The following is a 26981-nucleotide window of genomic DNA, read 5'->3' as shown; positions in this document are numbered from 1 at the left end:
CAGCATTTTGAATACGCCAACACTTAATTTAAATGCCTTTAATCGCCTTTTCAGATTTGCAACATGTTCGTTTGTTTGTATTTTTTCTTCTGAGACAATAGACAGCTTTGTTTTGAAATTCTGACAAAAGGTTCAGGGAGCTCCCAGGCTCAGCAGCATTTAAATGGGAACTTAAACAATTAAAGAGCTCTCTAAAGTTTTCTACAGGCAATAAAGATTTCTGAAATTTAAATATTACCGAAATGTTAATCTTTCGCTTATCTTTGTTTTAAATTCAAACAAAAACTGCAGGAAGTTTCTATTGGTAAACTGCATCTCTTATAAAGCGAAATGAAAATTTAAATAAATAAATAGTTATCTGATGGTTACCCAGTTTTAAATTCACCTCTATTAATAACAAAAAAAAACAAAGGCCGATGCCGATATGCTTCAAAATGTCGAATATCGGCGCCGATACAATAACTGTATCCTCTTTAAAAAATATATATAAAATATATATATATATATATATATATATATATATATATATAGGGTTAGGGTTATATATATATATATATATATATATATATATATATATATATACACACGTGTTCCTACGGCAATGACGAAAGCCAAATTTGTATGCAAACCTGAACGCGCCGTTGTCATCCAACCAATTCGGAGCGCCCAAGTCACGTGACTCCGGCGAGCCACGGGGGAGTCACGTGGTGCGTTGTGTTGACTCTTGGCTGTAATTTCACGCTGTGTCCACGAGCTCGCCACCTCTCAGCAGCTAGTGCGCCGTCATCGCGTCGCTAGCAGGCTGACAGGCTGGCAGGCAGGCTCGGAGGGCGAAACCCGGCGTTTGGGGGGAATGCGAATGCTAATGTGATAAGAGGAGCTCCGTTCAGAAGAAAGAAGAAGTACAGCCCCGCTGTGATGGTTTTCTTCAAATCAAATTAAATCGACGAGGGAACGGAGGAAAAGGAACCGCGAACCTGTGACGTCCACTCGCCAAAACAACGATTTTTGGGGTAATTTCACACTTTACTCTTATAACAGTCCAATGAATTAATGTAGGTGAGTGTGTTGAACGGTAAAAGAGGCGACGTGTCCGCGAGACGGTACGTAATTCGGTGACTTTATTAGAGAGCACAGTGAGCTCCATCTTTAACATTCATCAAGGAGGAAGCCTGCGGGATTGACGAGCAGGTTTGTTATCCAATGAAGACGGCCTTGAAGCCGCTATGCGCCAATCAGGGAAGACCAAAGCGGCAACAAGGAGACTTCGCGTCTTGAACAAAACAAATATCAAGCCCTCAACAAAATATAGTTTTTATATTTGAGTGAGCAAGCAAATCAAGGGAATTTATTATTATTAGAGATGGTGTGTTGTCCAATCAAGACGACATTAAATCCAGGACTGGCCAATCAGAGAGGGGGAAGGCGGGGCTAGTGGCAACAAGGAAACGTTTGTTTATCTCCTGAGAATGCTAATAAAGAAGCAATCAGTTGGTAAACAATATTTGGTAATTGTACTGAAGTTAGTAGGGATTGTGTCAAAATCAAACTGGATAATGAAAGCTTTTGTCTGGTTGTTGTTGTTGTTTTTTTGTCATCTACACATAATTTGTACCCACAAAAGACTGTTTCCCCGCATATTGGCATTCTTTCACTTCTCGCTTTTGTTTTTATGAACCAGAAACCGAGATGGGAAACTTACACCGTTGACTTAAACTTGCGTTTTCATGTCGCTACGTACGTTTCGTGAAATTAAATTTGACTTTTTTTTTTCTCTCTCTTTTTTTTTTTTTTCATCCTCGCTACTAACCTGACAGGAGTCCAGTAAACTGTTGAAAATGGCCATCGGGCGGCAGTTTGGACTCTTGGTGTGGAAAAACTACCTTCACCAGGTAAGTTGGAGAAAGGTGAACACACACACAGACAGGGAAATAATAATGGCACGTTTTCATGTTCACAGAGGAAGTAAACAGACTAACAGTTTGCTTTCTGCTGCTGCTGTTAGCCATTGGAACGTGGACAGATGTGGCTGTGTTCAGAATGAACTTAATCACATTCACACTCATGTGAAACGGGCACACTTGAGACCATTCAAAGAGGCTCTGATTAACTCCAAATAAAGTTCAGATGTTCTAGTAAGCTTTTTGTGGCATTTTCGTAGTCACATCATACAGCACTTGCCGTACTCTGCAGACCGTTTTCACGGCATCATACGGATTTCATTCTTCAAAGGTATCAGCCAGGAGAAGGGTACTAAAGAATTTCCGAGACAATAGACAGTGGAACACAATGAAGGCAATCGTCAAGTGGAGAAAATATGTCACAACAGTGACGTTACCAAGAACGGGACGTGCCGCCAACGTTCATGAAAAGATGAGAAGAAAACTAGTCAGGGAGAGGGAATTTCTGGCGAGTACTGGCTGTTGAGTGCGTGACAACAACAATGAGTAACGTGAGTTGGAATGTGACTGGTTCATTCTGAACACAGTCATAAGAGTAAAAGGAAAGAGTGACTACGTCATGAAGATAATGCATGAAATTCACCCTGAAACGGTGCCTGCGAGCACGTAAGGCTTTGTGCTCTTCTGAATGGTGCCTTTGCAATATCAGTTAAAAGTTTGCACAATACGGCACATATTCCGATATGCACCGTGTTTTTATTTTTTATTGTTTTTTTTTGTTTGTTTGTTTTGTGGCGCAATGCTTGCTGCTCCATCAAATTGCGTCCCGAGCTCCTCGTAAAAAAAAACTCCGAATCTCAGTGCCGCTTCCTTGCTACCTCATTTGCATGACTAAAACATCATGTATTGCCAGACCAGTTAAAAGGAGAGCTCGTATTTCTGGATGGCAATTAGCACTAAGGTGCAATCGGGGACAGTAGCCGTTTAAAAAAAAAATAATAATAATAATAATAATGCAACATGGAGCCACAAAGTGCTCCACAGTTAAATATAGACCAATGTTTTATATAGGAATGACGAATGCAAGCTTTCTATCCGTCCAAGGGGAAAAATAGCATTGATTGAAATGTGATCACATGACTGAATTAACTAAGTCGTGTGTTCCAGTCGCTCATCACAAGAACCCAATTATGTGTACTTCCAAGTACTTTCAGGCTGGCGCCAATAGTTAGGAAGCATTTCGGAAGGATCTGCGGTCACCATCTTTTCATTTGTACTTATCAAAAGCTCCTGTTTGAAATTAGGTTGCCTTTGTCGGGTTCGCTCTCTTCGCTTGTGACTTAACCTCTATAATTGAACCTTTGAAGTGATAAATCTCGGAGTCATCTTGCACCCCCTGTTAGCTGAAAAGTCATCTCTTTTCACTCATTGTGTAGCTATTACGTTACAACTTATTACTGCGTTACAGATAATTGGGGAAAATGGGAAGTTTCAGCCCTCCAGCAGGGAAAATTGTTCTTCAGAAACTCGCCACTTCATCGGAATACATTGGACTGACGTAATAGAATAGTTGACTGCCATACTTTGACAAAAAATGCTGTAAAACTGCCGTATTTCCTCAGGTTGTGTCCCTCTAATACAATGTTTCTCAACATATATTGAGCCAAGGTGCATATTTGCTTTTGAAAAGTTTGCAATCAATATATACGTTGAACTCATGATGAACTCTTCTCAATTTCCTTACAGATTTACTATTATAATTTTAAGACCAATTAAGTTCAATTGGATGATTTCGCGTGGCACAGTGGTTGGCAATCTGCATTAGGCCCGCCGCACACCGGGCGACGCAGCTAAATGCGACTGAACTGCACAGTTGCACCCCAAAAAAAAAAAGGAGTTGGCGATTTTGTTTGTTTTGAATGAAACGCTCAGCCCCAAGCGGGATATTTCCCACTCCCTCAGAAGCCTCGAATGCGGCAAAATACTTCCTCTCATTATGTGGAACCCCTGACCAATAACGCCATGATCTCTATCTCTGCCCCCAGAAACGTCAAATCCTGGTAACGCTGGTGGAGATCATTTTGCCCCTGCTGTTCTCCGGCATCCTCATCCTGCTACGCCAGAAGGTGCCTTTCAAGGACTTCCCCAACGCCACCTTCTACGAGAGCTTTCCGGTCGAAGCTTTACCCAGAAACTTCCTGAGGCACTTGCAGTTGGCGTACGTGCCCGCCAACTCCAGCGCGGTGCGGCAGGTGGCGGAGGACGTGCGACTCAACCTGGCCTTAGCCTCAGGTGGGTGGTGCTCGCCCCTCCCTCCATCCCTTCCTTCCTTCCTTCGCCAAGTACCATCATCATGACCAACATTAAAATACAGTAGTGTAGTAGGCCCAAGCGTTCATTAAAAAAAACAACAAGGTTTTATTCCTAACAGGTATGTCTAATTTATTATAAACCAATGTAACATTATGCACAATGTGAACATTAACACTGCGCTTAAATTTAGGAAACTAAAGAGCTGTGTGTTATGATTCCATTAAAATGTATTGAACATAACATTTTATGGGGTTTGCAATTGAAATGCATGCTTAATGAACTGTAACATTTTTATAGTATGAAGCTCCTTTTGGTGTTCAGCATGAGCTGAAATTGGATTACACGCCTAATTTGGCTGCGCCAGCTCGACTGTCATGAGGGGGGGAAACGGATACTGCAGCCAGTTGGCTCCTTTCTTATGCACAACTGGGAATACCGGTTCCTCTGGAAACCGGGTCAGGAGAGTAAACGCGCCACGCCCTGCTCTCATTTCACACCAGGAAAGAAGGCCTGCATCCTTTTCCTCATATGCGTGCACGCTGACCGATAATTAAGTCGTAGTGTGAACCGTGTGACTGCAGCTCGTCCTGTACACACCACAACGTCGCCCTAATGAATAATTAAGACGGCCCCGCCATTCCCAGAGCCGACGATTCTAAGAGCGAGGTTCAGAACGTGGCGCTCGCTACGCACGAGAACAGCAAAATGGCACCTCGCTTGTTTTGTGTTGCGTCTTAAAACGCCTGCTAATATTTGAAATGTCACGTTCATGGTTTTGTAACTTCTTGATGGTTTTTTTTTTTTTTTTTTTCCATGGTATTTTGCGAAATAACACGTTGTGTAATCTTAAATCAGATTTTGGACTTGCCAGGACTTGCGTTGCTGAGAAAGAGAGGTTTTTACAGTTACTGTGTGTTGCGTCAAACACAGTGTCTGATTATTTATTTTTTTTTTAGTAAATGACTAATAATATTTGCACCAATCACTAATTTACATGGTCATAAGTGATCCTCATGGTAGATGTTTCCCCAAACTATTCCTCAATAATAGTTGAAATCAAAGTAATTTATGTAATGTGTACCCAGTATAAATGATTATGTCCTTCTCATGTAATAATTAATCCATTTTGTCTTCGGGTTCCCTTAAAAGTGCTTGTTGTCATTTATCGTTATTACTCTTATTGTAGCATTTTAATTACTTGAAAACAAATTAAACATCACTTTACTTTTGCGAAATCCAATTTATTAAATACATTTGTTAATGTTAATTGCTCCATTCACAAAAAAAAAAACAATTTAAAATCATTTTACCTCTGATAAAAAGTTGAACAGCTTGTGTTGACTTTTGTGTAACAGTAAAAAGAATAATCAATACAGTGTATATAAATAATAGATGAGATATTTTTAACAAAAAGTGCATTTTCTGGAAATCCGGCCTCAGTCCATCAAATAGCAAAATAGCCTTTTAGTATTCGTCTCAGGCTGAAGTCATAGTGGGCACGCTTGAAGCGATGCAGCTGCTTTTCCTTGGTGTGTGTGTGTGTGTGTGTGTGTGTGTCTCTCTCGCTCTCTCTCTCGCTCGCTCGCTCTGTGGGTCTGACCCAGATTTAACCCAGACACCTGTGTGTACATAAAACTCCACCACACCTCGAATACCTGCATGCGTGTGTGTGTGTTATAAGTGCAATGTAAGTTACAGTTGAGAAATGCAGTTCTGGAACAAACCGAAATATGAGCAAATACAAAAAAAAAAAAAAAAGCAGATTATGGCTTAATATGACTGCAGTAGTGATACGACCTGCACGGTGGGTGAGCGTTTGCTAAGATTGGTGTGATAAATCGTAATAATGTGGTCTTTTCTAGTGCATGGCTTTGAGTCTGAGAAGCACTTTGAGGACTATGTGAGGAATGACCCCCTGTCTGGACTTTTCCTGGCCGCTGTGGTGTTTGAGAAGCCCTGTTGTCGCAATGATGAGCCTTTGCCCCTTCAGGTATGAGCGCCACAATGGCCACACGATATGGATCATCCAAAAAAAATCAAAAGTAGACTCGCATCTAAATGCACTCGTCCTGCATTGAAGTCGGCCACAGCTGTGTTACATTTCCCGCCATCATCAAGGTGCCAGGCGAAACATTACGTAAACCTGTACTTGTAATGAGACGGCTGGATGTTGCAAAGATTCTGCCGGAGGAAAATTCATTTAACGTGTTTCTTACTGCAATTGTAGTTTGCTGTGGTGTAGAACTGCACGCCATTATAGGTTTAGTTCCAGCCCCACGAAAAACCATTTTTGTAAAATGTTCTTTAATAAGAAAACTAGTCTATAGCAATGTACTTTATATAAAAAAAAAAAACACACTAAAACATAACAGTTAAATAGAATGTAAAGAATGAAACAGTGTGGTATAGCACGGTCTGCACCAATGCCCACTGAAATAGTGCTCGCCTTGGCCACCAGGTGGCAGTAAAAAACAGACATACATAATACACAAAGACGAGTTTCACAGCTAAGTCACCAAATTGTGGGTTTTAGATTCCAGGGTGTTGTCAATCATTAACAACTGTGGGCCTTTGAAGCCCTTTGAGACTCTTTTTCCAAATAAGCGCTATGCAAATAAACTTGACTTGACTTCAGATGTCCGCTACTTGACATTGGAACAGAAACGGTGCCGCATCAAGGTGCCAATTCTAGTCTTAAAGTGGGATTTTTCAGAGAGAGTGGATGCCTCCAAATTGTGTCAAAAAATTCAAACGCGATAATGGTTTCCATGTGTTGACAGAAAAATTAACAATGCTGGAAATGCCTCACTACAGTTCCATTTGTGCTTCACCTCCTTTTAGCTATAACAACATAGCACAAGTGACATAATGTAGCTTGAGAAAAATCATTGTTCGATAAACCACATTGTCAAACTCTACATGAAAACTACTGTAGAGGATTTTCCCCGAATTGTAAGTATTATTTTTTTCCCCGCTTTCAACGAGTATGTGAACGTTTTCATTTCTCTTCCACACACACCCATGCATCCAGGTCAGCTACCACCTACGCTTCACCTTCACCCCTCGCAACGCCCCGCCCAAAGAGAAGTCGGAGCTGGACCCCAACAGCGACTTGGACTGGCACACACTTAGCCTCTACCCGCTTTTTCAGCTGCCCGGCCCGAGAGAACAGTATGACATGGTTGGGGGAACACCTGGTGAGCGCTCTTCTTCTAATGGTGCTATGTATTTTCGCTCTGAGTGCTGGATCGGGAAATAAAGCGCCCAGTTGTAGCGGACGAAACGGGTACCGGAGGAGCACCAACTCTTTACTGGTCCATGGGGGAAGGCTCATGCAACAGTGCATCCAGAAAGTATTCACTGCGGTTTTCACACAACATGATGCTGCCACGACCATGTTTCACTGTAGGTATAGGGATTTTACCAACAAACCTTTTTGGAAATATGGCCAAAAAGTTCAACCTTGGATTTCAATCAAACATAACAAAATTGCTCAAAGACGTGGGAAAATGCATGCAAGAAAAATGTCAGGAAAAACCTACTAGAACAGCTGGAATGAATGTGTTTGGGATTAATTAAGAGGCATTTTAAATGGTGGCAGGTGTGTCTCCCATTTTGTGATGCGATTGGTTAATTCAAGGTCTAGGTTCTAAGTCACATTAATGGTGCAAAATGTTTTGAGAGGATTTATGTTGGTCTTATTTTTTTTTTTTTACATTCCAAACACTTGACATTTAAACAGGGGTGTGTAGACTTTTTATATCCACTGCATATAGGCATGCCAAAACACTGAAAGCGATTAAAGCCACAAATTCCCTCTCCTTCCAGTTCCAATTAACGTAGGTGTAATTTTCTTGTGATAGCAAAACAATGTCTGTTTTGATTTAGATTATAATTACAAAAAAACCACTGGGGAGATTTTTAACAGTCTGTTAAATTGGATTTTTCAAAATGAAAGCCTGTTCTTCAATTAGGATAGTGGCTTAACGTCATAAATTAAAGTGGCCTTAAAAAGTCCATTTTGATTTGACATCCCATCAGATGCGCTGCACTTAATCTCTGCAGCCTCTTGGAGCGAGAGGCCACGTTTCCATGGGAATTGCCATCCCGCACGTTTGGCGTGACCCCCCGCGTTATCGAGCCTCGGCGCTCCCGCCGCGCACCGTGACACCGTGTGGGCCAGGTGTGAACAAACTATGAGTAAAGGGGAAAAAAACAACAACATCCCTGGTCTCCATGTTTCTCTCTGTGCTCACTGTTTACAAATCAAAAGATTGTATTGTTGACGGTTGCCATAGTTTCCCTCAAGCTGCAGGATCTCTGTCTCCATCCAGAGTCGAGACTGCTGAAGGTGCAAAAACTATGGCTGCGGATGTTATTTGAATAACAGGCGTCAACTGTATGGACAAATGTATTGGGCACACGTGGCTGTCACTGATACAGGAAGTGAAAATGGGAGAAAATAATAAGTTAGTCCCCCTTTTTAGGCTCTTCCAGGTTCTATTGTAAATATAGGTACCTCTCAATGAATTACAATATATTAAAATTTATTCAGATGACATACCTCAGTAAATTGTGCAACAGAAGCCTGCAGGTGACTATACATGTGATTTATTAACTGGAAAACGCAAACAGGGCATAGCCTGTAGCCTCACACAGTTCCACTCTAAATTTGAGAAAAAGAAATCACATTAGTAGTCATCTGCAGGCTTCTGTTGCACAATTTATTGAGATATGTCATCTGGTTAATCTGCTCCTTTTCTCCCGGAAGGTTATTACCGTGAGGGATTCCTTGCGGTGCAGCACGCCGTGGACAAAGCCATCATGCGCTCTTACAACAGAACCGCCGCCGACTCGCTTCTGGGACAGACCAGAGTGGTCCTGTCCCGCTTTCCGTACCCCGCCTTCATATACGACGTCTTCATCCTGGCCATTCAGAACCAACTGCCCCTGCTGCTGGTGCTCAGCTTCACCTACACGTCTCTCAACATAGTCCGAGCCGTGGTGCAGGAGAAGGAAAGGAAGCTGAAGGTGTGTGTCTCTTTTTTTTTTTTTTTAAATGCTCCATTTATGAGTACAAACCGCTGGCTAAGCCTTTTGTGTTTTCTTTGTTTGTTTTTGTCTGTACTCATTTGGGGATGTCAGGAGTACATGAGGATGATGGGACTCAGCAACTGGCTCCACTGGACTGCTTGGTTCCTCATGTTCTTCCTGTTCCTCTCAATCTCCGTCTTTTTTGTCACTCTGCTCCTTTGCATCCGGGTGAGTTTCGACGGCATTTTGATGTCAAGGTGTGTTGCTGAAACTGTAATCTTAGAACTTAGAACTAGGTCGAGAAACCTCACTACTGTCTTGGTGCACTTGTAGTCATTCTAATGGCTCCGTTTTGTAATGACAAGAATCGTACGTGTGCTGTAGGTGAGCCCCAACGGAGCAGTCCTGAGCTACAGTGACCCCACGCTGGTCTTTGTCTTTCTTCTGATCTTCACCGTGGCCACCATTAACTTCAGCTTCATGATCAGCACCTTCTTTTCACGAGGTGTGTGCAAATTGGCAGATCACGCTAGCGTCAGGCAGAAACCTCGCATGTCCAAAGCCATCACTTTTCAGGAAGTTATTAACATGGCATTGTCAAAGAGAATAAGCCATTTTCAACACTTTGATTGGTCAATAATTTGTCAAAATAACATAACATAATACACGTGCGGATTGACCAATAGTATCCATTTGTCCAAAACTATGAAATTTGCTAAATTTGGACACAGATGGTTTCGGCCCAACGCCGGCGATTGTTATATGATTGATGGGGATTCTTTTTTATTACCTTTTAATTCCAATTTGGAGCACTACGACTCAGTGTTTGGCACGTCTGCCTCGCAGTTCTGATGTTCTGGATTTGAATCTCGGCTGTGGGGTTCGCGTGTTCTCCCCGTGCTTGTGTGGGTTTTCCCTCAGTCGTCTGGCTGCCTCTGACATTCTAAAAACAAATTTGTTAGATATACTGACGACTGAATCCGCAATTGGCTGGCGACCAGTCCAAGGTTTCCGTTGAAAGAAAGAAATAAAAAATATTTTTGGAGAGAACAAAGGCGTCTTTTCCAGAATAAAGTATGACAAAAATACAATAGTGTTTTGGAAATTCACGTGTTAAATGATTACTTCTTTTTCCTTTGTTAAAATTAGACTTTACACCGATCTGATCGGCGTTAGTGGTATCGGCGGATAATTAGAATTTTATGCTGATCGACTGATCGGCTTTCATGTCATAAATCGCTGATCGATCGGCTCCGCAAAAGACATTAAACTCCGCGTCTTCGTCACGTATGAATCTAAAAGGTAGTTTATTTTTAGCCTCGTCACGTGTCCTGTCGCGCAGTACTGTAACTATCTGACGGCCAATAAAGTTTTTTCAATCTTGCCGGTGAAAAAAACACGTCGTCTGTGTGGGACTATTTTGCGATGTCTCAGACAAACAACGCGTAAGTTATTTGCAGTCTGTGCACAGCTGAAGTACGTCGTGGGGAACGCCATCTCAATGCTTCAACGCAAATTTGATCGGGCAGCTGACGAATGTACACGACGAGAAAGAAAAGTGTCAAACGAACTCAAACTCTGGACAACACCCGTCCATAAAGCTGGGACAGTGAGAAAGTTAGAGTAAGCATGTCATTAATAATATTTATTAAAGTAATTTAATTACAGTAAGTTAGCACCCATTAGTTCTGTCAGTTGTAATGTTGATTTGACCTAAACTTATGTCAGTGGCCAATCCTTGAATGCCCCCTAGAGGTCATTGGTATTTTAACTTTTGTCTAAAATGCTAGAGAATAATTTGAGCTGGGACCCTTGTGAGGATAAGCTGTACAGAAAATGGATGGATGGATGGATGGATACAGTACACAAGTATATACAATAAATGAACAAGTCAGGTAAATAGACACATTGCTCCATCTTGTGATCGGATCGGTGATCGGTTAAGTGAAATTAAATGTGTGGGTCGAAAAACATGCAGTAGGATGTTTAAATGTCAATAATGACAAACTGTTACTGTAAAAGATGTGATATTTAATGGAAACCTATGTAACCTTTGTTTATACAGGTAAGGCAATCGATAACAGATTCAATTTTGCAATGAAGAAAAGTGTGTTTAAAACATTGTTTGATTTAAATAAAACACTTTTTCATCTCAGCTGCAAGATGGAATGACAGTATTGAGTATTGGTATTTGATATCAAATGAGGACTCAAATATAAGAACCTGTACTTGTACTCGCTCTGATTAAAAAGCATTATCGGTGCATCCCGAGTGGTAGTTAATCTTAATTGGGTTGAGCATCATGAGTGGTTCCTTGGAAACATTTCTCACCTGTAAGGGGTCCCTGAACCCAAATTTGAGAACCCTTACGAAAACACTTTGCATAATATATTTGCTAAACTAGAACACCATTTCACAAAACCAATAATGCGTGGAAATCGGTGGCAATAATTGCAGCTGTTAAAACAAGCCGCCGAATAACATCAGAAGAAAAACAAGAACGTTTCTTTTCCACAGAAATTGTTCATGAGTGTTGGGATGTGACTGGAGGGCAATAAGGTAGATAAATGCATAACATTATATCACAGTCGTCCGTAGATACTCGTTTCACGTCTCAGTTGAGAAGCTAATTAAAATGCCAGATAACAACTTTGCTAATTAGACTTCGGAGGGTAGTCAGTGTTGTGCTTGTCCACGTGTTGTCTGCTGGCGGTCTGTCGTGTTAACGGCTGCCTCGGCATGGCATCGACGCCCAACACTCTTTTGCAAGCAGACTCCAAATGTCACAACTGCGGGAGGTCTTTTGACAGTTTCTTTTCGTCGCAAATGGAAGCGCTCGCTCTTTCACTCTGCTCAATTCACTCGTTAATTGTCTTGCACTCGACTTTTTTCTAGTCTAGTCATTTTCATCATATTGTGGGTGCAGTTGGTTGTTGACACTTGTTGACAAGTTTAACACGTCCACTCTGTCATAGTGAAATACCAGTTGATTAGAGGGGGATCGATTAATCTAATTTGATAATTGATTAATCGCTTAGAGACATTGTTTGACAAAATCTTTGGAATTTCAGCCTCTCAACAGTAAATATTCCCAGATTTCTGTAGTACTCAATGAAAGCAGACTGATTATTATTCTTTAATGAAAATAAGACGTTTGCCAAAATCTGCTTTGATTATTATTTTTTTTTATAAAAGAATGATCAACATTTTGGACTATTTTCTGACACGTAACAGACCAAACCAGTAACTGAATCATAAAACAATTAATGTTGGTGTATTTATTGCTCTGTCAATTTGAAATAATGTCCTGTTTTTTTTTGTTTTTTTTAAATAAAAGGATATTTCAAAATGGATTGATTGATTAATCGAAAAAAATAATAGACAGATTAATACATTTTATACAAATCATTAGTTGCAGACCTACTGCCTTACTCCGAAGGACAGATGTTTAGAGGGCATCCATTCATAAGTGTCTTGTTAAAAAAAAAATGGCTGTCTTAACCATTTTCCATTACACAAAGATCCCGCAAATGCATTTCAGACCAAAATCCCTTTTTAGTTTCTAATTTCGTTGCACTGCTGTGAACGCACAATAAGTGCATTCTATTCTATTGTGTTCTATTCTGTCGCTTTTCTTGGAACTGCATATTCTTTTGCGTCGGTAACCATGTCAACAGTAGAGAAAGATGTCTTTCTTTCCACCTTTTCATTTTCAGAGCTGGCTTAGTGAGTTTGATGGATATTTAGCATCCTCTCCCACTGTCCCTTTTTTTTTTTTTTTTTTTTCAGCCAACGTGGCAGCGGCGGCAGGGGGCTTCACGTATTTCATGAGCTATTTGCCTTATTTGTTCCTGTGGCCACGCTACGACCTTCTCAGCCATGCCCAGAAGGTGTCGGCCTGCCTTATCTCCAATGTGGCCATGGCCATGGGAGCGCAGCTTCTCGGGATGTTTGAAGGCAAAGGTGGGTCTGCAGCAGACGTGGCGCTCAAGGGCCACACGCAATTTTTAAAACGGAACATTATTTTTGTAGATGAGCTTGAAATATTTCTCAAATAGAATAGAATAAATTTGTATGTTTTCATAGTTGAATAAGAATTCATTGTCATTTTGAATTTTTTTACGTTTAATTCTAATGAATTAATGTATTAAAGTAAAATGAATGCATATTAACAGTAAGTGAATTTATTTTAATTTTAATAGTAGTAATTTTAAATAATTATTGAACCAATTATTTTCTAAACTAAACAAAACATTGATAATTGTACTTGTACAGTTGTTTGTTTTGATAATACAAATTCATTCTATTAGAATTAGTTTGATTAGAATTAATTAACTAATTAATTTAAAGTTGAAAGTTTATTTTAACAATGAAAAAAATATTTTTAAAATGTATTAGAATTAGATTTAATTAACTACATATTTTTAGATGAATATTAAAATAATGTAAAATCGTTTTTTACTAATAGCTTTGTACTTTATCGTTTACAGTTGCTACATAAACTAAATATTTGATGAGGTAAATGAAAAAAGAATAAATATAGTTTAATAAACTAATTTTCGAAAAATTAAGTGCGCAATCCTTTGTCCACCCCTGGTTTACAGTGAGACTTTAAATTTTTTTTTTTTTTTACACGTCACATCCCATATGTTTTTTTTTTTCTTTTTTTTCTCTCCTCCGCAGGAGCAGGTATTCAGTGGTGTAACTTGTTTGATTCTGTGACGGTGGACGATGACTTCTCGCTGGCGCAGGTGATGGGCATGCTGCTTTTTGACGCCGTACTCTACGGCCTGGTGGCCTGGTACGTCGAGGCAGTTTTTCCCGGAGAGTACGGCGTGCCGCTGCCCGCATACTTCTTCGTACAGGTAAGCGATGTTCATCTTCTCACGCACGCCCAAGCCCTTATGAGACAGATTCGATACAAAACTTGATGAAGAAAAGATGTATTCTGGTCCACTCTACAGTAAAAGAAAAACAACCATTCGCACCTTATGAGGTGGTGGAGAGAGGAGAAGCGGCAGTAAAACAGGCCAAAATCCAGATGTCAGGAAGTAAGGAAGGTCAAGAAACTAACTGCATACTAGGTATGGCTTAACCAAATGCAAGAGTGTAGAAATGAGTCTTAAGTCTAGATTTAAACATTTCTGCAGAGGTAGCTGCTCTAATTTCTGCGGTTAGGGCATTCCAAAGTATGTGAGCCCGAATAGGGAATGCTCTTATTTTTAGCTCTCATGGTCATCAAAAGACCAGTGTGGGGTTGGGTGGGGGGCTTTATGCTAATGCACACTGTGACGAACCCCTCAGCACGGGGAAAACATGAAAAATCCACTCAAGAGATGTTCCAACAGAGATTTGAACAGACGTGCTAAACACTATTTCACTGTGCTGCCCCTTAAAATAGGGTTTTCCAAAATGAAAAATTATCCGTATCTTTTATCCCATCATTCAAAGGTCTTAAATAGTAACATTAGTCCATATTTTATTTTGGTGACTGTAGATAAGGTAGATGCACGTAGTTTAGTGCAAGCTGCAATCACTGTAAAAAGGTATTAAAAATATCATTTCAAAACTATTTAGAAAATGGTGATTATAATATTGAACCTGTATCGCCCACTCCTAGTTGTCATATTTGATGAAAGTCAAGTTACAAGTATGGCTTGTAAAAAATATATGTATATATGCATATGTACTTGTATAATCATTTGTAAGTAAATTAAGACTTCCTGTACCTGACTATGGAGTGATATTGTGATATCTTGACGCTTCTAAGGACTTTGCTTCGTCCGCAATGGATGGAATGTACGCTAATGAGTTTTGTTCATCCTTTTGAATTTGCCACCAACTGACTGCAAACTCATCTTTCCCACGTGCAGCCTTCCTATTGGTGCAGCAGCCCTCACATGGCTCTGGTGAACGAGAAAGAGGAAGAGGAGGATGCCGAAAAGGCTCTGAAGGGAGAGTTTATAGAGGAGGAGCCAAACGGAGTCGTCTCCGGGATCAAGATTAAGCACCTTGCCAAGGTGAGGATAGTAGTCAACAGTATTTTTTTATTATTATTATTTTTTATTTTTTTGAAAGTCAAATATCTGTGCTTGAATAATTTGTTCCCGTCCAATAACAGGAGTTCAGAGTGGGCAACAAAACCCGCAAAGCCGTGCGGGATCTCACGCTGAACATGTTCGAGGGGCAGATCACGGTGCTGTTAGGACACAACGGTGCCGGCAAGACCACCACACTGTCCATGTTGACAGGTGACCAATTGGGACACATTTCAAACATGTTATTATATTAGTTGACATTTCATGAACATGTGCAATGACACAAAATGTTTTCGATATTCGTTCACCGACGCATCACAATCCCCGCTATATTACGGACATCTTCTGTTTATAGAAGTAGTCCCCAACCGGTCCGCGGGCCGCTTGTTTTTTTTTTGTATATCATCAATTTTGACTTCTAGTGAGTTGGTCTGCAAGACTGGAACGGAACGCCTCCCCTGCCATGAACAGGGCTTCCACCTAGGCAGTCGTAATGATGACCGCATCGCTTCATGAGCCTGTCTTTCAATCTAATGCACCCATCTACTTTGGAACAGGGTCAGTCTGACCTCATCCTACCACAAGAACTGTTCGAAGTGCTCCAATTGTTATGTTCCCCATTAGCCTCACTGAAGTGTTTTGTTTTTTAAGGCTTTGGAGCTGAACAGCAATGATTTGGTGTTCTTCTCACATGCGAAAACACTTCTATCTTTATGGTTAAACCTAGCTGTGAGGTTGTTGTTGGTTTTTCCCAACCACTGTAGCATTTCTTCCTGGAAGATGATGCTTCACCACTCCCCTTGCAGCTTTTAATAATATAATGGATGGCTCTTAACCAATTGTGAGGAATTTCAGCAGTCTCATTCTTACTTGTTTTCCAACAATGTAACCCTCCCCAAACAGTGTACCGTGTTGTACAATAATCGAGATTTTAGTGAGTCTGCTTCCTTGGTCTTTGCAGGTCTTTTCACTCCCACCAGCGGGAGGGCTTACATCAACGGATACGACATCAGTCAGGACATGGCTCTGATCCGACGCAGTCTCGGACTCTGTCCCCAGCACGACGTTCTGTTCGACAATCTAACCGTGACGGAGCATTTGCTTTTCTACGCGCAGGTACTCGCACTTATGCTAATGCGCACTGTGACGAACGCCTTCATCAAGTAGTCTAGGGCAGTGATTCTCAAAATGGCGTCCACAAGCAGTCATTTGGGGATTTGCAGTAAATTAGGTCGTATACCTGCAGGACAGGTGCACCAATAAAACAAACATAGTAAACCAATAACAATTATTATGATTGTTATTATTTTAAACCTGCGGTACAGATTGCGACGTGAAATAATACAGGATTAGTGATGGGGAAGTTGATTTTCAATGTTCATTCTTCCAAAAATGAACTAGTTCAGTTCATCGGTCATATTTCAAGATTTTGAACTAAGTTCACTCGCTCAAAAACAAACTAGTTCATAGTTACCCTCAAGATACTGGCATTTCGTTTCCCCCTTGCTGCCACCCATTCACTCCGCACTAGTAGCCAGTGAAGTCGTTCAACCCCTACTAGTCCTTTTTAAAATAAATGTCTCCTCTGGATGCAAAAAGTTGGATGGATGCGATACATGTGCTGTGTGATTCAGCTGAAAGGCTTCTCCAAAGACAAGATTCCAGACGAGGTGGACAGAATAATCTGCATCCTCCAACTTGAAGACAAGCGACACGCTCGCTCCAAGACGCTGTCAGGTGGCATGAAGAGAAAACTCTCCATTGGCATCGCCCTCATTGGCGACTCCAAGGTTAGGAATCACTCACGACGTCCGGTGATGTGTTTTATCCATCCATTCATCCGCTTTAAATTCCTCTTTTTGTGATCCAGGTGGTGATGTTAGACGAGCCCACGTCCGGTATGGACCCGTCGGCCCGACGTGCCACGTGGGACCTTCTGCAGGGCGAGAAGAGGGGACGCACCATCCTGCTCACTACGCACTTCATGGACGAGGCCGACCTGCTCGGCGACCGCATCGCCATCATGGCCGGCGGGGAGCTGCAGTGCTGCGGCTCGCCGCTTTTCCTCAAGAACAAATATGGTGAGAACTAGAGGTTGCACGACTTCAGATGTATTTATTTTATAGAGATCTAATTTTCAAATATTTATTTGTAGACGAAGGGCAGCACTGGGGTCGTAGTGGTTAGGACATCTGCCTCAGCGTTAGAGGGTTCTGGGTTCTGGGTTCGGGTCTCGGCTCCCGCCCTCCTGTGTGGCGTTTGCATGTTCTCCTTCGTGTTTGACGATGAATTATTTCTGTGCTTATCAGGTGCCGGCTACCACATGGTGATAGTAAAAGAGGCCCAGTGTAACGTGTCCGAGATCACCCGCCTCGTGCACCTGCACGTTCCGAACGCCACAATGGAGAGCAGCGCAGGGGCCGAGCTGTCTTACATCCTCCCGAAGGAAAGCACCAGCAGGTTGGTCATGTGGGCCCGGTTTGGAAAAAAATCGGAAAAGTCACAATAATCCAGTATGATGTTGCTTTTTCTCTCAGGTTTGAGCTGCTGTTCGCCGAGCTGGAGATGAACAGGGACGAGCTGGGCATCGCTAGCTACGGCGCATCTGTCACCACTATGGAGGAGGTGTTTCTCAGGTCGGAAATTACAGTTAAAAGATTTTTTTTTTACAATTGCCTATAATAAAAGTTCCAACTGTTCTTTTAGAGCCCGCGATATATACAGTGGATATAAAATGTCTACACACCCCTGTTCAAAAGCCAGCTTTTTCTGGTATTAAAAAAAATCAATTTTGACCTATGACCTGTATGTGCTAATTGAAAAAAATGTCGTCTTTTTTTAGAGGGTAAATAAAAATAACAGATAATGTGGGTGCACAAGTCTGCACACCCTCCTCAGAATTAACCAATCACATTCAAAATCATGTGACACGAGAGTCGACACATTTTAAGCCTCTGATTAACACCAAATAAAGTTCAGATGTGCCAGTAGGCTTTTCATGACATCCCTTTTCCTGACTCCCATTTAGTTTAGTGTGAAAATTGATTGTATTCAATGAAAAAAAGTTTTTGTTGTTAATTACCCCAACTTCTAAATTCTATATTTTAGAGCTGTAATTGCAATACCGCAATACCGTGAAGCTGTGATATTTTTGCTCAAAGGGGTCCTACTGTCAGAATGTGATACTCGCCCATGCCTGGTTGTACCAGTCAAAGGACAAAGCAATAGCTATTCTCGGAAAGTTTCCACTTGTGTGTACATCATTTTCCTCTGCATTTTGCTTCATGCTGCTTAATTCTGCCTCCTGTGTACTGTCCGCGTGCATCTATGGCAACAATTGACCGCGTTCCCTCTGTGATGGGCTAAGATTGCGTGCCGCTTCGGCTAGCACCACATAACATTATAATTGGTGCTGTTGCGAATGTTTTCCCGCCCTTCTCTTATTATCGGCAAGTCCAGCTGGGAAACCATCAGTGGACGTGCGCGCTTGTTTAAATGCCCAATATCACACGTGACCATCTGTTTTGCCCCTCGGGGGAGAGAAGAATAAGAACGGGAATGTTCCTTTTACTTTGTTATTGTGGCTTTATCCAGCACCTGCCCTTGTTAGCTGGGATGTGTCGTATATACAGTCTAGATACAGCTCGCCATCTGAGGTCCAAATGCATCTGCTGTGGCAATATTTTCTGTTACTGTCGTGCTATCTGAGCCTCTAATTGTTGACAGTTACTTGAAACAAAGTGGAAAATAACCTTGGCTTATGAGCCACTTGCTGCTTCACCAAGTCTAAATAGGTTCGTCGTCATCCCTTATTGAGCGTTGTATCGAGAGCTTCTGCCTGGTGTGTTCAGAGTGGGAAAATTGGTGGATTCCAGTTTGGACATCCAGGCAATCCAACTGCCTGCCCTGCAGTACCAGCACGAGAGACGCTCGCACGACTGGACGACGGACGACGCCAGCAGCATCAGCGGGATGACTGACATCACAGACTTCACCGACAGCGGCACTCTCATCTCCGAGGACTGCTCCAACATCAAACTGAACACAGGGGTGAGATGATGAGAAATATAGCCAAATCCCTCATTGGAGAGTTTTTGGCAAAAGCTTTTCTTTTCTCCCCTCCGTTAGGCGAGACTTTACCTGCAACAGTTTTACGCCATGTTCCTGAAGAGGGCGCTGTATAGCTGGAGAAACTGGAAGGTGATGGTGGCTCAGTTTCTCATCCCCTTGGTGTTCACCGTCATGGCATTAGTTGTGGCGCGTGCCTTTCCCAACCACAAGAACGCCCCTCAGATGGGACTGGAGCTGGGTCGTTACGGCCCCACTAGGGTCCCCGTCGCTCTTCAGACGGGGGCGGGCGTCCTGGCCTCCGCCCTGGCCAACGCTTACGGCCTGCAGATCCACACGCAGCACGGACAGCTCATTAACGTCACGGGTAAGCATTGTGAAAAAGACATGAATGGTTCTTAGCTTAACTCTGTTGTTTTGGCGAAAGTAGGTAATATCTTATTATAAACTTTCAAATGATAGTACCTAGTTCTAGATATTATTTTCACAATTTGGAAGCAACTTTACCAACTCGGCTGAATATTTCTTCTCCCCCTCCTGTCTTCTCAGACTTTACCGATTACATCCTGACCCAGGCGGAGGAAGAGGGCGGCAGCTTTAACGAACGCTGCGTGGTGGGCGCCGCGTTCCGCGGGAGCGGCAAGCACTTTGCCGAGGCGACGGCGTACTTCAACAACGAGGGCTACCACACGCCCGCCACGGCTCTCATGATGGTGGACAACGCTCTGTTCAGACTGCTCGCCGGGACCAACGCTTCCATCCACGCGGGAAACTACCCGATGCCGCGCAACCTCTCCGAGGCCGCCCAGAGCGAGCTCGCTGAGTACGTACCGCTCGACGGGATGCCGATTCCCTTTAAGTGACTTTTTTTTGTTTTGATTGCTCTTCAATTTCCTTCCTTCAGCAACCTCCTGCTAATCACTCTCTCTCTTTCTCTAGGGGAAAGACAGGCTTTATCATCGCCATCAACCTAATGTACGGGATGGCTTCACTGTCCAGCACCTTTGCACTGCTGCTCGTCACCGAATCGGCCGTCAAGTCCAAGCACGTGCAGAAGGTCAGCGGTGTCTACCTGTCCAACTTCTGGTTCTCGGCGCTGCTGTGGGACCTGGTCAACTTCCTGCTGCCGTGCCTTCTCATGTTGGTCAGTAATGGGCTTTATAATACAGTATTTCCCCGCTCATTCGCGGTTCACCATTGACTACGCTCATCAGCGTGTTTAGACTTTGTATTACTGTTATTATATCAACATCATTATTCCTCTGGCAGGCCGTGTTCCAGGCCTTCAGCCTGAATGCCTTCATAAAGGACAACCGCCTGGTGGACGTGCTGCTGATGCTCCTGCTGTACGGCTGGGCCGTGGTGCCGCTCATGTACTTGCTCAGCTTCCTCTTCTCCTCCGCCGCCACCGCTTACACCCGCCTCACCATCTTCAACATGATCTCCGGCACCGCCACCTTCCTGACCGTCACGATCATGACCATCCCAGGTCAGAGAGAGAACGGCTTTGGAATGTCCAAACCAGACATTTTTTTTTTTCGACTAAATTCACATATTGAATCAGAGGAAACAAGCGTGTAGAGTGTAAAACATGCAATAAAATAATTGAAAATAATTTTCCTTTTTCTCCAGAGTTGAACTTACGGAACTTGTCCCACTTACTGGACAAGGTCTTCCTGATCTTTCCAAACTATTGTTTGGGAATGTCCTTCTCTCAGTTCTACCAAAACTACGAGTTCATCTCATTTTGCACGTCCAACCCAGTCACCCAAGCCATCTGCAAGTACTTAAGTAAGTTATAATATATTAGTTTTTTTTTGTTTTTTGTTTTTTTTGTACTGTGTGTGTACTCTGTATTTTAACAAGCAATAAATTCACAGACTTCACGGCTATATTCCTTAATTAGCTACATGGGCTTGCTTAATAGGAGGTTATTAGTACGTTTGTTGAAGTACAGTACATGCTTTGAATTTTAACAGGAATACTATGTGCTACTCGCACTCTATTTTTTGAGATGGATATGTTGAAGAATTATTGAGTCTTCATTACAATCACAATCCAAATACTTCATTGACCGCATGGTTTGTTGACTCTAATACGTAATAAGTCAAAATTACTGCACTTGAATTATTTAGAAATTAGTACAAATGATGGTGATTGAAGGCAGAAAAAATGAGCAGAAAAGAATAAAAAAAGGTTTAACCTATATTATAAGGACAATTGTTTATGATGTCATATTTCTTAATTATCTACACAAGCGTTTCTTAAAGTGTACCACGTGAGCTTCCTCTAGTGGTATGGGAAGGAATCATTAAATTCAACTGTGTTCAAACTGTGCATAATGTTACAGTGGCGTAAATATATATATTTTTATAGTCTATTTGTTTTTATAGTTCAGTTGTATTTACCTGTTAAGCACAATACATTTTGATTACATTTTTTAGGATTGTTTGTTTTCAAACATTTATTCAGGTACGATTTTTGTGTTTTTCGTATAAGCATCTTTGCTTCCCGTTTCCCTCATGTTAGATATCACATACCAAACCAACTACTTCTCCATGTCCGAACCTGGCGTGGGACGTTTCATGGTGGCCTTATCGATACAAGGGTTTGTCTTCATCGTTCTGCTGTTCGTCATCGAGCTGCAGTGTGTCCGTTCTCTCCGGCGATTCCTCTCTGACCTGTGCAGGAGGCGAAAACAGGTAGTGATTGTGGAGGTGTGGGGTGGAAAAGCACTGGACAAAGCACTCTGTTATTCACTACACTTTTTATGTAAGTTCAGCATAGCAACAATTTGCAAATAGTAGACACTCCCCCTAAAAATGTTTAGAATCGCCTATATTCATAGTTGAATCCGTTAATATACTCCAAACTACAATCCCAAAACACTTTTATCCTTTGGAACTCATCTTATTATTACCCTGACAAATAAATGTCTTGCAGATGATATCATTTGGAAATAAAAGCACCGGAAGCTTGAGGAGGCTTGGCATGAATGTTGCCACTTCGCAACCCATGAAAATACAAATTATTACGTTCTTAATTTTATAGGACTATAGCCATACTCGTATGAGAAAGAAGAGGTCACATTATTAGAAAAGACTTAAAACTAACAATGTAATTGTAATATTCCGAGAAAATTATGCTTCGTAACAAAGCATGCTTTTTTTTAATTGTAATTATTTTTTAAGCAATGTTTTGTTGCCATTTTGCAAATTTGCAAATTGCCGCGAGTTCACTGTAATCCCATTTTGTGTGTCAGTTATCTTTCATCGGAGATGCGGCACTGCTCCCAGAGGACAGAGATGTGGCAGATGAGAGGAAGCGGGTTCTTGAGTGCCAGCCCATGGTGGAGTCCATGGTCGGGAGCCCCCTCATTCTGCAAGAGCTCAGCAAGGTGTGCAACACTGGGTTTCATGCCTCGTTTTTTTGTGTGAATTGGAATGTTTATTTTTTCTCAAGTGTGTGACAACATAGTAAAGTGACATTCGTGCAGCGTTCAACACCGCTGGGAAGTAGGAAATGTTCATTTGCAAGATCTATAACTTCAACACTGATGAGCTTGTTTGCACAACTATACTGTACTGCATAACTATATATATACGGACCAATGTCCATGCATTATACGACTATATTTAGTATAACTAATTATACCAATAATGTGGTGTGTGTCTATGTATATATATATATATATATATATATATATATATATATATATATAATAACACATTTCTATTTACTGACATCAGTAAATTTATAAGTTGGACATACAAAGTTGATTTTATAAGCTAGCTACAGCATCTATTTATCTTGTTAGCTAGTTTTGTGACAGATGCTAATGTTAGCTGACATATCTGGCTCCCAATAATAAAAAAATGCTAGCTAGTTAACACATATTCCATCTAACTTATCTAGCCATCATATATGTATTTATATATCTGTTTATCTGTCTTATCTTGATTGCTATTTGCATTGCTAAAACTGAAGCTAGCTGAAATATTTTGCAACATTAAAAATTGCAAGCTAGTTTACACATTCTAAAGAGCTTTTAATCTATCCATATCTGTCTTTATCTCCTTATCAGTCCATCTATCTTGTTGTATAGTTATGTTGGTAATCCTTAAATTAGCTGACATAAATTGCTGAAAATAATACAAATTGCTAGCTTGTTAACATACATTCTATCCAGCTATTTATCTCATTACTGTATCTTCTTAGCTAATTACATTGCCAACGCAAAAATTAGCTGATATATATATATATATATATATATATATATATATATATATATAAAAAAGCTCTGTAGTTATCACATGTTCCATTTTCCATAATTTGCTCACAAAATAAAAAATTGTCTGTCTGGTTAGCTAGTTACATTGCTAAAGCAAGCTGAAGTATCATACGCTCAAATAAAAAAATTGCAAACGAGTTAACACATCTATCCATATGTCCATCCAGCCATTGAGTCTTATTAGCTCATTAGTTGCTGAATAAAATATCAATGCATTGTTGCAGTTTGTTGATTGCTTCGCTGTGCTTAAAAAGCTTTTTATTATTTAAGTCTTTTATTGCATCTCTGTCACTCCGAATGCACATTTCCTCGGCGAGGTTGTACATTTCCTACTTTTCCCACTAAGGATTTGCCTTCCTTCTCAGGTGTACAGCAGCGGGCAGACACTTCTTGCTGTGGACCGCTTGTCTCTGGCTGTGGGTAAAGGAGAATGCTTTGGTCTGCTGGGCTTCAACGGTGCAGGGAAGACCACCACCTTCAAGATGCTGACTGGCGACGAGAGCGTGACGTCCGGGGATGCCTACATTGACGGATACAGTATCTTGAGAGACATTAAGAAGGTGGGCGCTTTCAGGTGGACGTCTATTGTAAAAGTGGGATACAGTGAATCCCTGCATATTTTCGGCATTCGCAAACTCACCTATTCACTGTTTTTGTGCTTTGACCAAAGCATTAAAAGTGTATTGTACTACTGTGTGTTGAAGTGAGTTGAGGAGCGTCAATGAGACAAAGGTAGTGCCTTACGAGCAAGATACTTGCATTAGCTTTAGCTTGCGCAAGCTAACTAATTAACAAGATAAAAAGATAGATAAAATATATACGGTAAGTATGGATAAATTGATATATAGCTGGATAGAATGTGTGTAAACTTTCTCTCGATTTTTTTATTTTGCGAGCAAGCTACCTCCGCTAGCTTTAGCATTAGCTAACGAGATATATAGATATCAAATGTGTATTGACTTGCTAAGCATTTAAAAAAATTTAGCAACCAAGATACCCGAGTTATCTTTAGAGTCAGCAGTGTACTAGGTAACCAGATGGATTGAGACGTATATATGATGGATTAGGAGACAAGTTTCTCAATACGCATTACATGTATACATTTCAAACTCTGTATTAAATGTAGAATGTGTAAATGGGCCTATACGTCTGCTTCTAATGCAGATTTGCCACGTTTAAATGCATTTATCTCATGTTGTATAGGTGCAACAGCGCATTGGTTACTGTCCTCAATTTGACGCCGTGTTGGACCACATGACGGGCAGGGAAACCCTGAGCATGTACGCCAGACTGCGAGGAATACCCGAAAAGTACGTGTCGGGCTGCGTGGAGAACGTGCTGAGGTCTCTGCTGCTGGAGCCGCACGCGGATAAACTCGTACGCAGCTTCAGGTGAGACTAAATATCAATGTTTTTTTTTTTTGTTTTTTTTTATAAATAATACAAAGTTTGACCTAGGGCTTCAAATTAAGTAACCAGCATGTTTCTGATTTTAATAGAAATCGTTTGTTAGTGCAAACAATGCATGTCGGGGAGGACGTGCTTTGATTTATAGGAGCACCTAAAACTATCTCCCCCGAACAAAATCATCCTAAACAATAAACTCCGATTAATCTAAAAAAAAGCCCCTAGTCCATGGGACTTTAACAAGAGCTAGCAAAGCTAGCACAAGTAGCTAATGTAGCACATGTGTAATTGCTGCAATGCACACGCAGCGGTGGCAATAAGCGGAAGTTGAGCGCCGGCATGGCTCTCATTGGTGGACCTCCGGTCATCTTCCTGGATGAGCCCTCCACCGGGATGGATCCTGTTGCCAGGAGGCTGCTGTGGGATGCTGTGACGCGCACGCGGGAGTCTGGCAAGGCCATCATCATCACATCGCATAGGTGAGCGAGCCTCGAAGGGCGTACTGGCTTAGAGCCATGAGTGATGCAATAAATAAAACCATGAGCTGACTCAGAAGGTTATATATGTCTGTGCGTGTGTGTGTCCAAGGTTTCTGTACAACAGTTTTAGTTTTAAATTTTAGAAATGGTTTATAATTCAGTTGTGTTTAGTTAACCAATTATCTAATAAATTAAATGAAAATATATTAAATTGGCAGTATGTGTAGCATTGTTAATTTTACTCTTTGTTTTGTTATTCACAATAAATTACCCTGTTAATTAATCAGACAAATAAATAAAAAGTACATTTGAATAAACCCATTTTAGGGGTGGAAAGACAAATGAATGACAACTAATAAGAAATATGAGAGGAGTTTTGATCATATAAATGCTCGGTTGGCCAGATTGAAGAACGGAGAGGGCCATACTTTGCACACCCATGTGCTGGACCATTTGAACCGTGCTTATGCCCACTGGACAGCTAAAGTCAGACACGTTTAGCTCATGTGAGTGCTCAAGCTCAGTACACTTTGGTAGACAGAACAGTTGGGACATCATTGGTCAACTTCGATGTGTCATACGATTACTGTCCTTGCCAGTTTTTCATAGTAACTGACACCAAGCATACTATAAATAAATGCAGTGACTTGAAATAATCTACAAAGTAAAAAAAAAAAAGAAACTAATTGGGGTCGCCAGTTGTTAATGATAACATCCACTTTGCACAATTAAGACAAACAGAAGGACTCGAAATAATCAAGAAGTCAAGAAAGTGTGTCTTGTGTCTGACCAAACGTGCTTCCTACCGCAGTATGGAGGAATGCGAGGCGTTGTGCACCAGACTGGCCGTGATGGTCAACGGGCAGTTCAAGTGCCTCGGGAGTCCGCAGCACCTGAAGAGCAAGTTCGGCAGCGGCTACACGCTGCTGGCTAAAGTGCACGTAGAGGCCGAGTTGGACGACAGTGACCTTAAGCTTTTTAAAGACTTCATCGAAAGCACCTTCCCAGGTCCGACCTTGAATGAACAGAAATTCTTCACTTCGTCCTATTTTTGTCACTATTTGGTGGCTTCATACATTGAGCCGTGATTCGTCCTCTCTTACAGGAAGTCAACTGAAGGATGAACACCAGGGAATGGTCCACTATCACTTGATGGACAGGACGCTAACCTGGGCCCAGGTAGTGTAAACAGTCAAATGTGCACCTGAGCTTGGGTTAAAGTTCCCTCATTTGATGAGATCCAATGCAAACCGTAAGCCCAGTGCTTCGTAATGAGGCGTGTTTGTAATAGTGGTACCTTGAGATATGAGTTTATTTTTTTCTGTGTCCATGCTCATAACTTAAAATACTCATCTCAAATCATCTTTCCTCACTGAAACGAATGAAAATCCCATTAATCTGTTTCAGCCAACAAAACCTTTTGGAGTGTTTTTAATAAGAAAAACATCTCT

At 41.4% G+C, this 26981-nt stretch overlaps 1 protein-coding gene across 1 annotated transcript in view; it reads left to right on the top strand.

Moving 5' to 3' along the window:
* Positions 1 to 733: 733 nt before the first annotated feature.
* The window catches only part of abca3b (ATP-binding cassette, sub-family A (ABC1), member 3b), a 29885-nt gene continuing 3637 nt past the window's right edge, over positions 734 to 26981 (top strand). The window contains exons 1-30 of the mRNA XM_061750420.1: positions 734 to 1013; positions 1818 to 1892; positions 3947 to 4193; positions 6077 to 6204; positions 7246 to 7411; positions 8986 to 9245; positions 9360 to 9476; positions 9633 to 9753; positions 13038 to 13211; positions 13932 to 14113; positions 15122 to 15268; positions 15370 to 15499; positions 16248 to 16402; positions 16921 to 17076; positions 17157 to 17367; positions 17596 to 17746; positions 17824 to 17922; positions 19138 to 19336; positions 19415 to 19721; positions 19904 to 20177; positions 20294 to 20498; positions 20624 to 20843; positions 20987 to 21145; positions 21884 to 22056; positions 22617 to 22751; positions 24011 to 24205; positions 24849 to 25036; positions 25360 to 25530; positions 26342 to 26538; positions 26636 to 26709. Coding sequence (XP_061606404.1) covers positions 1839 to 1892; positions 3947 to 4193; positions 6077 to 6204; positions 7246 to 7411; positions 8986 to 9245; positions 9360 to 9476; positions 9633 to 9753; positions 13038 to 13211; positions 13932 to 14113; positions 15122 to 15268; positions 15370 to 15499; positions 16248 to 16402; positions 16921 to 17076; positions 17157 to 17367; positions 17596 to 17746; positions 17824 to 17922; positions 19138 to 19336; positions 19415 to 19721; positions 19904 to 20177; positions 20294 to 20498; positions 20624 to 20843; positions 20987 to 21145; positions 21884 to 22056; positions 22617 to 22751; positions 24011 to 24205; positions 24849 to 25036; positions 25360 to 25530; positions 26342 to 26538; positions 26636 to 26709 — 4995 coding nt within the window. The 5' untranslated portion in view covers positions 734 to 1013; positions 1818 to 1838. The remainder of the gene's footprint in view (positions 1014 to 1817; positions 1893 to 3946; positions 4194 to 6076; positions 6205 to 7245; positions 7412 to 8985; positions 9246 to 9359; positions 9477 to 9632; positions 9754 to 13037; positions 13212 to 13931; positions 14114 to 15121; positions 15269 to 15369; positions 15500 to 16247; positions 16403 to 16920; positions 17077 to 17156; positions 17368 to 17595; positions 17747 to 17823; positions 17923 to 19137; positions 19337 to 19414; positions 19722 to 19903; positions 20178 to 20293; positions 20499 to 20623; positions 20844 to 20986; positions 21146 to 21883; positions 22057 to 22616; positions 22752 to 24010; positions 24206 to 24848; positions 25037 to 25359; positions 25531 to 26341; positions 26539 to 26635; positions 26710 to 26981) is intronic.

Source organism: Phyllopteryx taeniolatus, chromosome 16, assembly GCF_024500385.1.
Source record: "Phyllopteryx taeniolatus isolate TA_2022b chromosome 16, UOR_Ptae_1.2, whole genome shotgun sequence".
NCBI lineage: Eukaryota > Metazoa > Chordata > Actinopteri > Syngnathiformes > Syngnathidae > Phyllopteryx > Phyllopteryx taeniolatus.
Note: the sequence above shows the minus strand (reverse complement) of the source record. Positions and strands in the feature narration are given on the sequence as shown.